Below are 19,043 nucleotides of genomic sequence, written 5' to 3' on the forward strand. Positions count from 1 at the left end.
CATGACTGGGGCCTGAGCAGTCGCACATGCTCGGCGCTCATGTAGACAAAGTGCACATCCACCAGTGTTTGTATCTGCGGCCTTTACACTTGTGCAGAGCTCTGTCTTCTGAACCATGGCTAGTAGAATCGTACATCCCCGGGCAAATCAAATAGAGCACGTGTGGTGGTAGAGATGTGAATGTCTTTTAGATTTCACTTGCAAACCTTACTTGGATTATCATTTGATGAGACTGCGTGTGTGCATGTGTGTGTTTGTGTGTGTGTTTGGGAGGTTGGTAAGACAGGGTCTCACTGTGTGGTTCAGGCTGCCCTTGAATTTGCAGCAATCCTCCTGCCTCAGCCTCCCAAGTGCGGGATCACAGGTGTGTGCCACCACGCCTGGCCAGGTCGTGTATTTTTAGAAGTTCTTTGCTTTAACACATGTTAGAACGTGGACCCTGACAGACCTGAGAGCTGGCCCCTTCAGTAAGCCAAGCATTTCTGACCTGTGTTGGGATGCTGCTCTGGACAGGCCTGCTGCCACCTGAGGCACCGCGGTTCGCTCTGCATTTGAAAATGAGCACTTCAAGCCTTGTGACTTAGCTCACGATTCATGTCCATCAGTATCAAAATAAATCAAGCCTTGAAGGTAGTGTCGCTTGAGCTTAATAGTTGATCTTTATTTTAACCTGAAGCATCCCATTCCTGTGAAATGCAGACAGTGAACAATTCCAGGATCGAGCCCTGCCAAAGGAATAAACCCAGGAGCCTTACTGAGCAGGCACGAGGCACAGGCATGAGAGTGCTTTCGGCACTTGGCTCCTCATCCTGAACGTTGGTTCTGTGTTTGATCCTCATGGTTGGTGGAAGTTGAGGGTCAGGAAAGGGGAGCAATTGAGCATGGTTTAGGCTGCTGCAGTTACTCCTCTAACCTTACCAGATCTTTTAAAGTTCTCGATAGAATAATGACCACAAGTTGCTGTCATTTATAAATCATTGCTGACATCTGCCTCATGAACCCAGGCTGGTTTACTGTTAGGTTACTGCGTGGTGATCTCACCAGGGCCTGGGCCGCAGCTCAGGGGCAGAGCACACGGGCCCCCGGCCAGGTAGAGTGCACAACTCGCTGTTTGTGCTTCCTCACTCACTCAGCAGCTCCGGTATTTAGCTGCTTCTGCTACCTAATGATTTGTAACCAGACATAGGAGAATCGAATAGATACACAGATACCTGGGAATGAACACAGTGGGAGGTGTGTGCGCCCTCTTGCCCTGTGGCCCGTGCGCAGTGTCCTGTGGCAGAGGAGGGCTGACAGTAGAAGGGAAATGCTGACAGAGAAGCTCTTTGAGGAGAAACAGCAACTGCTGTAGACACAAACAGGACTGTGCACCAACCCTGCCTGCCGACGGGACGGCCCCATCTGAATGCTTTCTCACCCCGAATGGGAGTGCAGATTGCACTGTGACAAGTGCACCTGGGATTGTGCGGAACTGAGAAACGAGCGTTTTATACCCAGTGAGGTTAACTTTCAGGTGTAAAGGACCCAGGCAACGGTCATCAGCATCCACGAGCTTAGAAGATATTGAGTTCCAGACCTTCCTGATGAACTTAACCAGGGAATGAGCCTCAGACGGCCAGAGACAGTATGTCATATGATTCTGCTTTCATGGAATTTCAAAGCAGGCACTCTAGAGCGACAGATCGTAGATTAGTGATTGTCTAGGACTGGGAGAAGAAAGATGGCCAGGGAGCAACTGCTACTGGACAGGTGTTTTAAGTGAAAATCTCAGTATGAACGTGTGAGGTATTTTATCTTGAAGAGGTGTAATTATGCTCACGTGTGAATACGTGTGTAGTCCCTGAAAAGACTTAGAAACAGTGACGAACCGGGTAGCTATGAGCCACCCTATCCATCCGGCAGACTGCAGTCTTGGGCTCGCATTTCCCAGTAGCCAGAGCTTCTGGGAGAAATGACTGAAGCTGGGAAAATCTCAGTGAGTCAGATGACAGCGAAGCTGGCGGGGACACAGGCTGCAGGAGCAGGGTAGGAGACTCCGGACAACTCACGAGGCTTCCCTGGCCCAAGACAAGAATTTTCAGTTCATTAAAAGTGAAATAAATGAGGCACACCATCTTCGGTATCATGTTGGGTCTCTTGTATGAGAAACCCGGAGTAAAAATAGAGAGCAAAATGAAAGCTGGATAATGGGAGGTGGGGAGAGCGCTCGTTCTCATGGGGAAGGGGATCTGGAGATGCAGAGAGAGGAGGGCAGGAGGGGGTAAGGGTGAACAGGAACGGACGTGTGGTGCACATGTACCCACGCCACACAGGGAGGGCAGGCGCCGGATGCTGCACACAGGGACAGCAAGGAAGGGACTCGAGATGGGGCAGAAACAGAAGAGCAAAGGAATTAAGGTGTGTTACGTACACGTGCCATGTCCACGAGGAATCGAATCATTATATACTACGCGGTCTACTAATAAACTAAAATTAAAAATAAATAAAATTTAAAGTGTAACTCATTAAGTTTGATTAAGTTCATAATGATACTAAAGAGCAAAACGTATTGCTCAACTTCAGAGAATGACAGGTAAACAGTTTGTTACCTCGAACCAGAACCAAGCCATCAGTGCCCGGCGGGGGTATGTGGAGGGCTGTGGGCAGCTGGCGGGGCAGGACTCCAGCCTCCGCCGTGGTCCTGCACCTGGACGTGTGTCTCAACACGCACCAGGCAACACGCTGTGTGTTTGTGTTGGACATGGGAGAATTTGTGGATGTTTCTTTAACTGTATTTTAAATAAATAATTTTAAAAGATTATTCAGAAGTAGAGCCAAGCTTCATGGAATTTTATTTTAGATCTTGAAATCTATTTTGCATCTGTCTTTCTCTCCCTCTCTCCAGAAGAATATTTAACATATTGAATTGCTTGATGTGGATCAATCCGGGGTTGTATTTCAGGCCTGAAGATGCCTAATGTACACGTAAATGTTCTGTCTGAGTGAAAGTGCTGCTGTAAACGCTGGCTTCTGTGCGGACGTAAATTCTCAGCTCCTTTGGGTAGACACGGAGGAGCTCAGCGGCTGAGTTGTACGCTGAGGGTGTGTAAATGAGGTCAGCGCCCTGCAGCGTGGCGCTGCCAGTGGCTTGGGTGTTGGCCATTCCAGTAGGCGCTGCTGGCCCTGGCGTGGTTTTAATTTTCGTATGCTTATGTACTTGCCATTTGTGTATCTTCTTCGGTGAGTTGTGTGTTCTGGTGTTTGTCTCAGGTGGGACCATTTATTTTCTTGTTGTTGCGTAGGATAGAGGTCACTAAAGAGCAGCAGGCTGAGGGCCCAAGGGGAGGTAATGGGCTCAGCTGTGTAACTGGCAGCAGCCTAAGGCCGCCGTGGACTGCTGCACTCCTGACACATTTCAGAGTAACCAGAGGAGAGGGGTTTTGTCTTGTTTGTTTCGTTGTTGAGCGAGGTGCAGGGGTTGTTTCTTACTTTTTTAGACAAGATACTGTTGTGTAGCCCAGTCCGGCCTCAAACTCAGAATCTTCCTGCCTCAGCCTCCTGAGTGCTGGGATTAGAGGCGTGCACCCCACACCTGGTTTCCAAGGAGAAGAGTTCCCAGTTTCCCAACACAGAATAATGATGTCTGAAGAGATGGAATGCTCCTTACCCTGATTTTATCATTCTGCATTGTGCACATTTACCACGTTACACTGTACTCCCTGTACTCCGTAGATAAGGACAAATGATGCATGTCCGTAAGAATTTTAAAGAAGACTTGTTTTGGTCGATGCCCCTTTATTGTGTGTGTTTTGCAAGTATTCTCTCCCGGTCTGCAGCTTGGCTTCCCACTCTTCATAGTGTACTTCCCGGGGCAAACGTTTCTAACTTGAAGTCCAGCTCATCAGCTCTTCCGTGGATCGTGCCTTCAGTGTCGTGTCTGGCAGCTCACTGCCAGCTGTGGAAGTGCAGGCTCTGTCAGTTCGCGGGCTCTGCATGCGAACCCCAGGTGTTCCTGTGCTGTTTTAAGTGGGCCTTCGCTCCTAGGTCAGGGTCAGTTTGTGCAGTCCTGCGGATGTGGCCGGGCTCCATTTGTACGCTGAGTGTGCTCTCCTGCCACGCTGCTGCCCTGATTGCCACCTCTGGGGAGTAATTCTTGAAGCAGGCAGGGTGAGTCCTCTCACCTTGCTCTCTGCAGTATCATACTGGCTGCTTTCTAAGTCTTTTGTTTCTCCGTATGAATCTTTAAAAGTAGGTTGTCAGTATCCAAAATATCTTGCAGAAATTTTGATTGGGATTGTGTTGACTTTGTAGATTGGGTTGGGAAGGGCGAGTGTCTTGGTAATTACTGAGCCTCCCTATCCATAAAGCCGGGGCACAGAGACGCCTCCACTTACTCTGTCCTTTGATTTCCTTCATTGGCGCTTTGTGGCCTTTCTCCTCTAGATCACGTGCCTCTGTTGTTGGATTTATAGCTCAGTATTTCATTTTGGGGTGCTAATGTACATGACATTGTGTCTTTAATTTCAGGGTCTGGTTGTTTGGGGCTAATGTATTAAAAAGTGGTGGATTTTGATATATTAGCCTGTACGCTACAACCTTGCTGTAATCACTTCAAAAGACTTTTTTTTCAGTTCCCTCACATTTTCTACATATACAATCATATCAGGTGAAAATAAAGATGGTTTTATTTCTTCCTTTTTAATCAGTATACCTTTTATTTTGTCTTGCTTTGGTCCTGTTAGCTAGGATTTCCCCTACAATACTGAAAAGCAGACCTAAGAAGGAACATTTTTGTCTTGTTCTTGGTCTCAGTAGGTAAACCTCCAGTTTCTTAGCAAATTATGATTTTCCAAGTCCAGAAAGTTTTTCAACAAGCACAAAATGAATGCACTGAAGTTCTCTCAGCTCTGGATTCTGATCAGTTCTTGATAAGTGAAGTTTCACCTGTATAAAGTTTGGGGAGACCTCAGGGAACTTTTTAGTATCTTCATTTATTTAAAATTTCTAAGGCTTCTGAAGGATCTACACATCAAGAAATACTTACATATGTCCATTAGTTTCCATTTCCTTTCTGTTGATTTTCTTATTAAGAACTTAAATAGGAATAAGCCCAGGATATACCCTAAGAAAGTTGTGCATAAATCTTCACACTGTTAACAGTAGCCACGGCCCATGTTACAAACATCTCTCAATCATGTTACTGCAGACCTATAGTGCAGATGTGGCTGTTGGCATAGATCCCACTGTGGTAAAGCAATTTAATTTTTTTAAGTAGGAAAGAACTTGTATGACTAGTTCTGTGCTACCCTAGGAGTATTTTACCTGTGAACTATCACAAACAGATAAAACAGTGACTTACCATGTAAACTGCCTCTTCAAACTGGATACTACTGTGTGCTAATTTGCAACACGGTGTGTAAGAAGAGAGAGGAAAGCTAGTATATGCTGTGTTGTGAACCAGTGATTAGATTCTCAATGCGTATGAAGTGTTCACAGGAGGTTCGGTTTGGCCTCCTAAATTCAGGCTGTATCTTTTCACTCCAGTCTATTCAGTGACTTGGAGACGGGGCTCACCAGTAAGACATGCTCTGAAGCCACAGTGGCGGGCTCATAAAGCCATGTGGGTGTTCAGGAATCATTCGGCTCATTTGTGCTTAAATACAGCAGCAAGTGGAAGCTGGCTGTTAAACTGCCAGGTCAGTGCCACTGGCTTAGCAACGCTTGTCCTGTTTACTAAAATTCAAGACTATTAAAGATTGCTCCCTGGCCCACTGCAGAGACACACGTGTGTCGCACACGTGCTGATTCTAGCGTGGTGTCCAGCCTGTGCCCCACTCCCCGACTGCACCTATTTCAGGGCTGTCCACGAGAAAACCAGGTTCACTGCCTGTTCTCAGAGCCCCCATCCATACCTCTGCATTTCTTCCAAGTTCCCGGGTGACGTGAACCTCCCTCTCTGGGCCCACGCTTGTCTTAAATCTCACTTTATTAGTCTATGACTGCGACACAGAAGAGTGACGCTTGTTTGGGGAAGTGGTACATACGTATACCATATCTTGGTTGTTTACAATCCTTTTACCTCTCCCCCATCTCTCCTTCATTTTATTCACTTGTTAATTATATTTTAGATCTCACATAAGAGAAATCATGTGATATTTAACTTTGTGTGTATGACATTTTGCTGAGCCGTCCATTTTGCTGCAAAAGTAATAAATTCATTCTTCTTTGTGGCTAAATAGTATTCTATTTCTTTTCTGTCCATCTTTTGATGGGTATCTGGGAGATTCCTCAAAAAACTAAAACTAGAAATTCTGTTTGACCCAGCTGTACCTCTCCTGGATATCTTCCCCAAAGAATCCTAAAGACATCACGCTGTAGTGATCCACACATACCTATGTCTGTAGCAGCGCTGTTCACAAAGGCGGAGCTGCAGATGCAGCTGCTCGAGGACCACACTGACAGCCCTGCCCTAGCACCACAGGACCTCTCTGTGGTGAACTAGATTCCTGCTTTTTAAAACGAGCTAAGAAAATGGAGCCAGAATTTAGCTGTCGCCATTGCTTAGGGAACTGTTGTAATGCACTAGGTCAAGAATTATTAGGAAAAGCATTTCTTGTATTAGAATAGTGTCACAGGCCCCTTCCTGGGCTACTTCCTCAGTGACAGCCCTCGGGACACCATGAATACAGAAGGAAAGGGCCATGGGAGGCATTGGGAGAAGCCTGCTCTACCTGAAGCCGAATTTCAGGCCTTCGGAACGCTCCTAAGTGAGAACTTCTTTACAGCCTCCTGCAGCTGCCCTTCTATATGTCTGTGATACATTCACCTGTGTTACTTAAGACCAGTGGCAGGGTTTGTCTGGCACCTTGCGTGGCACCTGTTTTCCTTTTGAAGAAGAAATGGAGGTTATTCCTGACCCCTTCCTGGGGACCCTAACTTACTCCAGATAGACTCTGGGTGTTTCTCCAGTGTCACACTTCAATGCAAGGAGGAACGTAAAAAGAATTAAGATGTGTTCTGTCCACGTACCAGCTCTTCATGAGGAATGTGATTATGTACTGCAAAGGTGGACTAATGAAAATACAAATTAAAAAGGTAGCAATAGAGGGCTTGGGTGTTCCTCAGGTAAGACTCAGCTAACTGGAAAAATCCTCCCGCACCGAATACCTCATAACTCAGACGTGTCGGGACTCACTATGCGCTTATACAGATGAGCCTAGTATTTCTGTCTCTTACCTTTTTGAACACATACTGCCGAGTGTGGATTGTGTGTATTTCAGATGCAGAAGCAACAGTAAATACCACAGTCCTTCTTTTAAGGCTTCGAGCTCCTGTTAACCTCGAGGGATCCCACAAATCTCAGAAATCACAGCCCGATAGCGTACACCCCTTCATAATTCCCTGTCTTTATCAGGCATTGTATTTTTTTGAAAGATGTTTTGCTTTTGAGGTCAAATGTATGTTCAGTGGTTTTGGCATGCTTATGTAATATTAAATGTTCCCCATCATATGTGGCATAGTTTTTAACATCGTGGTGATTTTCCACTCTGGAAAGCTGAGTGGAGACAGAATCAGCCAAGCCTGGCCCCGCAGTGGGCCTGGATGTTGTGCTGGTGTCTGCTGCTCTTGCTCTTCTGCCTTGTTCCTCCTGTTCTTGGGAGGAGCCTTGGGGTTGGGAGGCCTAAGGTGTCACAGTATGCGGTACACGAGGACAGTTCTGAGCCCTCCAGCAACGGGCTTCCTTTCTGCTCTGCATTTTTAGCTTTCATCTGGAATGCAGATTTGAAGGATGCACTGCCACTTTCATCACACATTTCTTGAGGAAATTGTTTTTAAAGGACTCTAAGTTCTCAAGGTTTCTCCTTCTACCGGATACCCAGTGCAGTGCTCCTCAGTTTGTCATTCACGCGCTTGCCTCATACGAGCCAGAGCAGTTCTATAGCTGGGAGACTGCAGACTCTTTGCCCTCCGCGCTTCTCAGGACCTGATGAGCTGGAAGTGCCTGCAGCCTCGACCGAAGTGCTGAGGGAGGGTCCGGACCTTCAGACACCAGATGCCCTCTTGCAACCTCCCGTTGACTTTCCTCTCTGCATGGAGGCCCTGGGCTTGTTCTACTGAATCTGTTACTTTTTTGCCATTGTCGAGACCCTGCTGATCTAGCTGTCTGGTCTGAACCATGGAGAGCTATGTGCGTCTCTGACTCTGCCTTGCTTTCTGTCCAGTTCTCCTCCACGTCAACCTAAGTGTGTGTGAGCACAGGTATGTGCACACTACCCCAAGGAGGCACACGCTTGCCCCGCCCCGTCAGTCCCAGTTCTCGGTTCTAACCCCTCTCAGGGCCTGTCTTGGTCTCCCTCTCGCCCCTGCAGTCACAGCCTGTATCCTTTCGTTTATCCTCACCTGCATGTTCGTTCAGAGTGCCCTTTGACGCTGCATGTTTGATGTGTACACATTTCTGGGTGGCTTCTTGCCTTCATGGCGTGCGCTGCCTGACAGCAGAGGTCTTAGGGCTTTTCCTGTCTCTCTTACAGCTCCAACCACGTTGGTAAACAGGTAGGAGGCATGTGCTAGTCTCAAAACCATATCCTGTGATACAGAAAAGTAACTCGGGAGGTGACTTCCTACCATCCTCATGGGGCAGAAGACAGTTAAGGAATGAAGTCTTCCTTCTGCAGAACTGGTGACCAGTGGGGCTGAACCGAGCCTAGGGCACGACCCCGCTTACCATGCCTGTCTGTCCCCGCGTGGCCCTGACTGGCCGGCACTCAGAGGACATGCAGTTCCCGTCCAGGAGGAGGTGGCATGATTGCTGCCCCCAGTATTCATTACTCACAGCTCGGAATTCCCTGTCTCCGCATTTCCCATCTTGCTCTCCGACCCTAATAGAATCCTGCCCCCGGGTGTTAAGGAATAAAATCAGACTTCTCTGGAAAAAGCCACTGTCAGGATGCAATGTTTTTATTCATTTACTTACCAGCATTTATTCCTTCTGACTCTGCAATAGTATAAAAGCAACCTCTTTTTAAAGTTTGACCAGCTGTTACATTTTTCATGAGAATAACTATCTGTAAAAAGCTAGAAAATCTAAAATGCCTATTCATTGTATCTAGATTTTTAAATAATAATCAAGTTTCTTCCTTCATTTAAAACTTGTGCTTTTGTACATTGGTAAAGCCCGGTATAAGGACATTCGTTGATTCTTCTCTGTTGTGATCCATGGTTACTGGCAGGTTAGCGTACATATTTTTATTTTGAATAAACAAGTTGGAGAGATCTTCGTGCTTTTAATTTTTTAGGAAAATGAGCCATACTTTCTCCATCTAATTGCTTAAAGGCTAAAAGTTGAACTATTGCGTAGAAGCACAAGGAAGAAACACAGTTCGCAAAAGTAATCATCTAAATGTATAATCTTAAAGTGAAGTTTATAATGCAGTTTAGCAGATACAAAATAATTCTTTTCATTAAAAAACTTGAGTTTTAGGTTTGGGCCAATTCAGGAGAAAGAATGAAAGAAAGAGGTGTACAAATACGTACAAGGGACCTACGAGACACAGTCCCTCTGAATCAGCAGAATTACATGAACCAGAGTGGGCTGTAGCTGCCAGCCACCCATCAGAGCGTTTCTGAACTTCAGTTTCATCATCTGAACACCAGCGCGGCAGAGCTCGATGGCTTTCGATGTCCCCTCCAGATTTAGGATTTAAGCCTTTCCAGGTGTCCCTCTCAAGGGCATCTCCAGAGTAACATAATAAGTATGTGTTGTTTGAATGACTGAATTTGGCCCATATTAGGTGAGACTTGATCGGCTTAGCTAATGGTACGTATTTTAGTTATTTTTCAGCTGAAGATATTCATCGTGTCTAAGGCACCTTGTGCTGAAAGCGTTCTGTAGTAAAACTGAGTAGTAGGTAAACTCTGCTTACACTGATGGGGAATTAGTGTTTGATCTTTTCACAGAGAGAATTTGCAACATGAGCACTTGAAGAAAGACTTTGCTATCAATTGTGCATTTTAAACTGAAACATGTCTGAGCTGAAAATGTCCCTTCTCAGAGCCATCTGTCCATACTCATTTCTCCTGTCCTCGCCCTTCACCCTGGCATGCACAGCATTCTTGTACAATTCTTCAGGGAACTCTAAACTAGGAAGACAAGGGAAGCCATACATCTTGCTTACAGCCTTGTCCAATCCTATCTCTAAAGGTACAGTAGAAAGAGGAATGTTTTCATCTGACTGATTTTAAATTTTGAAATATTTTAAACATTGAGTAAAAGCAGCAGTAAGAGTATAATATTGCTTAAGTGTAATGGAAAAACACAATTTTAATGTGATTATTTTGAAATTCTTAAGTTTAGGCCATAGAAGTTCTTATTTAAAGCTATTTGTTAGCTACATGCTTGAAAGATTATTTTGGAAGCTATTTTATCTCATTCTACCACCCTTCTTTCAGCAAATTATATTAGTTTTGACTTTTGCTATGAATATAATCAGAATCTGTGCAATGCAAAATATTTTTGAATATTCTTGGATCATAAGATGTCTGCCATCTCAAACTGATTGCTAGTTATATAAACCCTGTTTTCTTTTAATGGTCTTGTTTTAAAGACAAAAAGAAAATGTCTTCTGTATAAGCAGGGATTACATTTTCTGCACCATCATTTTTCATCATGCCCTCTTATATAAAATCTTCCCCACCATAAATACAGGAACCAACAAATCTTAGAGCCCAAGATCAGCTAAGAATTGGGTGGCAAGTTAATGCTTCCTGTCTTTTAAAGAATACTAACTTCGCTTCTTTGGTCAGGTGCAAAATCCTAGTTTTTGGCCCCTTAGTACTGGTTTTCCGGTAATAAACCAAAAATCAAAATTATCAGCTATGCTCTTTCATTTTATGGGGAAGATTGAGAACTAGAAAAGCAAAGCTTCCACAGGCCTGGTGCAGAAGTAGCAGGGCCAGGGTGGTTCCAGGTCCTCACCCGAGGATCCCCACCATGCTGAGACCCCAGGGGGGGTGGGGGGCACTGAGGACATTTTGTGGACTTTCTGTAATAATTTGCCTTCTAACACATTATCCAAGATGTACTAGCTCAAACGGAGTCACCCTTGGGAATGATTCTTGACACGGCTCCTTCACCCTTTTGACAGTTTTAATGTTAGGAGCTAGTTTTATACATGTACATTGCTTTAGGTGGGAAGGTGTTCTGTTTTAGAATCTGGGTTCCTCTTCAAATCTCAGGAGGAGTCAACAAATCAGATACTGAGAAATGAAACTGATAGAAGCTTGTGTATGATTTTTATTTAAAGCATCAATGGGTAATTAGCATTTTTATCCACATCTATTTTGTAAGTGTCCCCTAATTATTCCTGCGGTTCAGACTTCAGAATGCTTGAGGTAATTATCTGCAGGCAATAGCAACTAGTAGGCTAGCACAGGATACTTCACAAACAATGCAGCATCAACAGTCTCTCCTTACGTTGCCCCAGGTTTGTTAATTAATCTTTGATTGTTTCACTCATTTATTAAATGAACACTTGAGTACTGTTCTGCTGGGTAGGGGTCTTTACATAGCAGTGACCAGGAGGGAGTCCACGCCTTCATCCTGCCGTGGCCTGGTGGGGTTTTCACAAGGAAACGAGGTGATTAGGGTGCGATGGTTGGGCAGAAATCAACAAGGGGAGAAGATAAACCGTGGACAGGATGGCTAGCTTTGTGTGGGGTCGAGGGCAAAGACCTCTCTGGAGACGTTGACAGCTGAGTGGATGCACATTGAGGCCGTCCTCTTAAGTGCAATAAATAGGACACACGTGTGTAAGTACCGAAGAGTTTCTCTAGCGTGAGAAATTGAAAGTGTAAATAAGGATGAAAATGATTAAAATGAATAATTGATAATTTGAAATAGGAACAAAGGTCCAAGGGTTTGGGGATGGTGGGAGGGGAAGGGGAAAGGGAAGAAGGGAAAGGAAAAACTATGAGAAAGAAAAAAAAATGGAATCAAAGTCTGTGTAAATAGGGAAGGGTAGAGGGGGTGAAGGGTGCACAGGGAATGGGAGAAAAAATGAGAACTAAGATGCATCAGGTACAGGTACAAGCACCCAGTGATACATGTAAATGTACTGTATACCTAAAATGTACCAATAAATATATATATATAAATAAAAAAAGAGGGTTATTTAAATGGATTCCCAGAGAGAAGGATGAGCCCAGTGTGTGAAGAACATCGTAGCCAGAGGACACAGCAGTGGGGTGGCCTCTGGTCCTGGCTGAATATCTTCCTTATATACCGTAAGAACACCATGGTGTTCGCGATGCGTTTAGGTGCAAAGTGGCTTAATCCAGGTGATGTATGATAAGCAACAACAGAAAAATTGGCGTCTTTGTCTCCACTCTTAAAAGATCAGAGATACAAGAGAGTAATACAAGAAGCTATTTAGCGACCTCAGTCTTGCCTTTGCGAGCACTTCATGGTGTGACACCAGCTGTCAGTGTGGGGGTCCCGGAAGACAGACAACTTGGCCGGGAGTTGAGAATTGACGTAGGCTTTGAAGGATGAATGAATTTGGATTGACCCAAAGAAGGTGGCAAAGGGTGTTTCAGAGTAGAGAGCTGTGCAAGTGAAGATGCCAAGGTGGACTGCACTGGGACGAATGAGTCTATGAAGTCTAGAAGCGACAGCTGGAGCAGTCTCATGGGCAGGCCTGCTTCGTGGGCAGTTGAGAGGTCAGTGGAGCAGTTCTGACGTCAGTGAGAATGGCGGTGGAGGCCGGAGCAAGCAAGTTGCGTGGTGGATACAGAAACTGGTAATATAGACACAGACTCATGGGAACCTAGGGAACTAACAGGAGGCTGGACAGGAGGATCTTCTTTTTTATCATCCATGTCCTTGTATCAGACGATAGTGCGCGGCCCGTTCATCTGAGAGAGCGCTCTGTGTACGAGCCGAGCCGTCTGTGTAGCTGCGCGGTGCTGCTGGCTGAAGGGCGTTGAGTCCTGTGTCAGGATGCCCATCCTCCGGCCCAGGGGCCGGCCAGGCAGATCGGCGACGGAGCCGGGAGGCAGGCTGGGACAGCAGATCCCGACACTGTTGGACATGTTAAGTTTCAGAAGGCAGCAGATGCACCGTGGTGTGTGCACCCAGGGAGGACAGAACTAGAGCCAGCGTGGGAAGGTGGGTTTCGCAGTGCACAAAGGTGACAGGAACTGAGGGCTTGGTGCCTGGAATGCCTGGAGGGCGGGAGGGAGTGGGTGAGGAGAAACAGAAAGAGACAGGGAAATAAGAGCTGAGTGGGAGGAAGGCAGTCGTATAAAAGGCCAGAAAACAAAGACTCTCGGGCACTCACCGTGGGGCTCTGGGGACACCACAATCGAGTCACAGAGGCCGCCACTAACCTTTCACAGTGGCGATCTGTGCCCTCCCTGGCTCTTCGCTTGCAGTAATTTACTCACGTGTTTCCACAGCCTCGAAACTGACTGCTGCTCTTAGCACCGTCTTACAGATAGGAGGTTTAGGCACATAGAGACTAACATGTTCACAGCGGGGCTGTAATTCATGCCTCGCTGCTGGGCAGCTCCGAGCCACCCGTGGCCCAGGCATAACTGTCCCCGCTGGCGATCTGGAGGTTGTGGGTGGGTGGCTAGCGGTGCCCACTGCCCAGGGGGACCGTCGTACCCATACCCTGGTGGTGCAGGCCGGCGGGCACGTGTTAAGTATCTTCCCCAAGACTACCCCCAATAGCCGAGATTCGAACAGGCAAATTCTGTCTGCATAGCCTGAGCCCTGATGCTTATGCCATATGGCTGTATCCGAGATGCTGTTTTAATTACATAGTTTCAGCTCCTGCTTTATGGAAGTGTCTGGAGAATGAGTTAATTAACAGTTTAAAAGTTGGGTGGGAACCAGACAGGTAGCGGATGGCTGGGCAGTGATGGGATAAACCCTTGGAGCAGAAGGCAACCTGGAACGCTCCAGGGGAGGCAGGGAGGGAGGGAAGATGTACCTTTCGATCAGTTTCTTTCGCCTGTCCTTCCATACGCGCTCAGCTCTTGGTGTAAGAAGTTGTCCGCTCCGTGACAGGAACAATACTGACCGGTAGAAAGACAGCACCCCCGCTGCTAGCACTTTCTCTGTATTTCAAATGTGTGTGTGCATTTGTGCACCAGCAGCGTCAGTTTATCTAAGTTGATTGCCAAGCAAAGTTATGTTCTGAAATTCACTTCTTTCTTAGCTTTCATTACTACGTGAGAGTGAGAACCCTAAAGAGGGCAGCTGGTAGCGCAGAGTGGGAGTTACTGGGTAACCGCCGCTCAGGAGCCCAGGTTGTGGGGTCTCCTGGGAGCACAGGCACCCTGAGCCCTTCCCTCCCTCGGGCGAAGACGTGTGTGAGCTTGACCGATGCTCCCCCAGAGACTTCCACTGCCCAAGGAGAGACTGTGCTCCATCCTCCTTGCTTCTCAGGCGCCTCTCAGGCTCCCTTGTTTGCAGAGGAGCCAGAAGAAAGCCGAGAGCCCCAGCCCACCAGGCGCAGTCATTCCATTTCCCGGAGAAGGGGCCAGGCGCCTGGCGGTGTGGTAGGGAAAGCCTTCGTAGTCCATCCTCACTGAGTAAGGTAGTACTTGTGTTGGACCTAAAACTGTGTGATATCATCTGATTAACCAGTTCTGCCCAATTGAATTGGCTGCTCGAAAACTTTATTTCCCATTCTAACAATAAAATTTCTGGCCTCACATTTACGACTGTCCATGACTTACAAGGGTCGTGTAACGTGACAGCATTCTGTCCGTAGGCCCTCCCCTGTTCTCCAGCATCCCTGTCCTGTGACCAGGCAGGCCACCCTATTCCCTGTGCATCCTGCTGCCTCCCCTCCCATCTGTGCCTGCCTGATTCCCGCCCTCCTGTCCCCGGCCCAGCTCCATGCTGCGGGCCCTCCTGCTCCCATGCAGCCTGGTAGAGCTCACCCGACACCTGTGAGGCTCTGTCTCCAGCTCCCCTTTCATCTGTCTTCTCCATATCTATATGCATGTGTTACCTGCCCGTCACTCTCTGGGCAGAATCTGTAACTACACAATTTTTTGCCTGTATCACCTACACTTAATCTCAGGGAAAACTAAAGCTTCCAGGGCTGAGAGGACTCATGAGTCCCTTGTGATGTCTTTCTGAAGCCAGTCCTGTCCCTGGGTCCTTGCAAGCACCACACTGAGGGCAGAAACAGCCAGGTCTCCTGGGTCTTAGAGGAGGATATGTCTCGGTGGCAGTGGCTCACCCGGATTGCCTGTGGCCCAGAGCCCCAAACCATAGCAGTTGAATTGGGGCGGGGGGTGCACACATCGGTCCCGTCACACCCTCCCCCCTTAATGCTGATGTGCAGCTGAGACCAGGACCCCCAGCCCCCCAGAGCATCACAGCTCCCGGACCGCTTACCTTACTAGGTGATCCTGTTAATTTGAGAAACCTTTATTATTTCAGGTAAAGAAATGTGAAAGTAGAAGAATAGTAAATGTGAGCTAATAGTAAGAATATTTGTTTTGCTTGCAACAGCAGCTTACATAACTGTTTAACTTTTCAGATATTTCGAAAGAAAGCAGTGGAACTTGGGGTAAAATTGCTACCTGCATTTCATACTCCTTCTGGAATACCTTGGGCATTGCTGAATATAAAAAGGTAAAACTCTTCATTTTCAACAACGTATTTTAAGGTGAAATAACTTGAGACTGGACTCCCAGGTCCACACCACGTGGATAATTACTTGAATGATGCTGGTGACCGCTGCCCCCCCGACCCCCCGGGAGCCTTGGGATCTGTCTTTGGGTTGGAAGCAATTAGCTTCTCGGGGCTCCATAGCTGGACGAGCCTGGGTCACAGCAGGGCTCTGAGAGAGTCACACAAACCAGGCGTGACCTGGGGGTCTCCCTTTTTCGGGCAGCGCTGAATCAATGAGGCTCTCTGTGCATCCAAAGCATTTCATTTCCCAGGAGGCCAGCCTAAGTGCGGTGTCTTCTCCAGCTTAAGGTCCGGGGGGAATCTGAGAAACAGGACACCAGGGCCAATGAGTGCCCCAAATGAGGTCTGGTGTAACTGAGGCAGGGGACCTGGGGCCACTGCAGCCCACAGCTGACAGGGGTAGGGGAGCTGCCTTCGCGTGCCCTCAACCAGGCTCTGATAAAAACCCTAAGCCGAGCAGACGCTCCGCGCTGTCCAGGAAGCAGTCTGCTTCACCATCGCTGAGGTGCTGCATTAATAGACATGCTGTCTCAAGCTTTCCTTCTGCTCTCCTTGCTCCCTGTAAATTACAAATGGCACATGGGCCTCCATGATGACGGCGATGGGGCGACAGCTGGGATGTCACCAAGCAGTGTGATGGCTCTTTACACTGCCACCCCACAGCGACCCAGGAAGGCCGGACCACGGGTTTTGCATTTTGTTTATGCGGAACTGAGTTGCAAAGAGAATGAGTGACTGGCAGAGCTCAAACTGGAACTTTTGCTGTTTCCTTATGTGCTCCCGCGCGCACACACACACACACACACACACACACACACACACACACACGGAATGCCTCGTTTCAGAAACACCAAGAGGATGGGTGGTCTGGCAGGATGAGTGCACGTTTCTTCTTGATTATTCATTTAGTGCATGCTGTCCTGAGGTGGATTGCCATCTGATTGTTTTCTCTCCATAGTAGATGGATGCAGGAATCCGTGCCTTGTTTCCACCGGTGTTTCTGTCTGCACCCAGAGGCACCTGTCCAGGAGGGCATGCTCTGCTGCGTCTGTGGCCCTGGGGTCTTCTGGTCAGGTCTGAGCTGGGCTGGGAGGAGACTGGGCTCTGCCTGGAGACCAGGAGTTCTGCACTGGGCTCTTGGAGACCTTCTCTTGTGCATCCTGTCTTCAAACTTTGTTTTTATAGTCGGCCTTCTGCCCCCAGTCCTCCCTCTGCTCACACTAACACTGCCCGGTTAACTTACTCTTCTCCTCTGAGAAAAGCGTAGGACCACGGGAGCCCACCACACTGGTAGCTACTGAGAGGCGGCCACGCGGAGCTTGGGTCTGGGCCGGACATCTCACTCTCCAGCCTCCTGAGCTGGACACCAGCCAGTGCCACAGCTCGGAGGCCCTTGGGCGCTCACAGACGGCAATTCCGATGAAGCCTGGGCTTCTCCCCATTCACCGCCTGCTCCTGAGCACACCGATTTATTCAGTTTCCGAAAGCTAAGAGTCCTGTCCAGGGAGCCCCCTCAGCTCGCGAACCCCGGGTTCCCATCCTGGGAGGGAGGAACCCCAGCCCCGGCCTCCCCATTCGGCGTGGCAGCTCCGGTTGCTTCCCAGAAGAGTGAGGTCGGTGAAGGCTGCGTAGACCGCTCTCTCACGGGTGGAGTCTGCCGTGTAAAGTGCCTGCTGCTATCTGACCTCCTAAATAAGAAATGGGTTCTTTGGAATATATTTACCTTTACTAGTGCGTATTTCTAACAACCAAGTGGGCTTTTCCTTAGTGAAATCTGGCGTCAGGGTACCGTGGAGTATTTTCAGCAAATAGTAGATATTTTTCAGTACTTAACGGAATCCTTATCTATTAAGTTCTGAATCCTCTATTTCTTCTATCCATACCTGTCAAGAATTCATTAACTGGGGCATTCAAATTTTTATAAGACCTTAGTTTGTACAATATAATACACCAGGACTTTATGTTTCATTTGAAAGATTACAGGAAAATTGTATATGGTGAAAAATAGTGGTCATCTCTAATGTTTCCAAACCTAAAGGAAATTGGTAATTATTTGGCAGCAGAGAGGAACACTTGATTTTTTTCTTGGCAACTTGAATGAGTTTTCCTTGCGTATTTCATCCACCCTGATCCCCATTTACCGTACAGCAGTGACTCACCCAAAGGCACACAGAAAGCCCTGGCACGGTCTGCAGGACTGTCTGTCCGCTGAATCCTCTTCCCTTCGCCCAGCCAGGGGTGTTCATTGACCTGGTCCTCGGCCCCATGGAGCCAGTCGCCGCCTCCCAGCGTTCCTTGCAGGGGAAGGGACTGTGTTTGTGTCCATGGCCAGCGCTGCCCAGCTGGCTGCAGAGTCACCTGCTTGTGTGTGCTACTCCCGGCGAGGCCCGTGGCACAGGGCACAGTGGACACGAAGCTGCTTTTCTAGTTTTTGAGGACTGTCACTAGCAAAAGCTTCAGAGGAAAAGGGAAAAGCATGTCTGGCGAAATTACGTCGTCTTCATCACCTTCCCGGCATGAGAGAATGTTTGTAGCGGGTGTCTGGGCGGGGGAGGGCTGCAGGACGCGCTGGACTGGACATGCACTCCCCGTGGGCTGCTGTGAGGCTGGGGAGCCAGGCTGGCCTCGGGCTGCGATCCGCTCGTCTGCTCTTCCCTCTCCACTGAGGGTGAGGAGGGTTGTCCAAGCCACTGTTCACCAACGTCTCTGAGGTAACAGACGTGTGCGCTGTCCACACTCCTCTGGCATTTAGGTTATTTCCCAGGTGAAATCGGGCTGCGCTTCTCCTTGTCAGAAGTGAGCGGCTATCCAAGTCCCTGCTGGATGACGCTTTTGTTCCATCCTGGAAAGGTTGTGTCCTCCCCACTTTACTCCAGAAGATACAGACACGCTGCCCCTGAGGGCGGGTGCAGCCTAATTGGGGAAACAATATAAATGTCCGGTGTCCAACTGTACACACATGTAATCCGCAAACGTAAGGTGCTCGGTGCCAAAAAACACTAAGTGCTCGCTGGGATGAATTCAAAGCAAGAACCATTTTGAATTAGGAAGGTTTATGGTGTATTTGAAGCCAAAATACCAATAAGACAAATTGGATTTCAGTATTTGTACAAGCTGAAAATACGCAGAGAACCTAAATAAACTATTCATATGCTCCATTAGGAGCTCTGTCCTAAAATCTGTTCAGGAAAAGAATATTTTTTTAAATTGTCTCTTCTGCCACAATAATAAAATAAATTCTTTTGGGGGGGGGGTACCGCAAATCAGATTCGGGACCTTGTGCTTGTGAGGCAGGTGGCAGAACCACTGAGCTAAATCCCTGGCCCAATAATAAATTATTAACTGAAGA

At 47.6% G+C, this 19,043-nt stretch overlaps 1 protein-coding gene across 1 annotated transcript in view; it reads left to right on the forward strand.

The window, feature by feature from the left end:
• Positions 1 to 19,043, forward strand: part of Man1a1 (mannosidase alpha class 1A member 1) — a 130,822-nt gene that overhangs the window by 55,151 nt on the left and 56,628 nt on the right. The window contains exon 6 of the mRNA XM_004860186.4: positions 15,540 to 15,634. Within this exon, the coding sequence (XP_004860243.2) occupies positions 15,540 to 15,634 (95 nt within the window). The remainder of the gene's footprint in view (positions 1 to 15,539; positions 15,635 to 19,043) is intronic.

This window comes from Heterocephalus glaber, unplaced genomic scaffold (genome assembly GCF_053883595.1).
Source record: "Heterocephalus glaber isolate CG9 unplaced genomic scaffold, H.glaber_assembly_v1.0 deba00001550, whole genome shotgun sequence".
NCBI lineage: Eukaryota > Metazoa > Chordata > Mammalia > Rodentia > Bathyergidae > Heterocephalus > Heterocephalus glaber.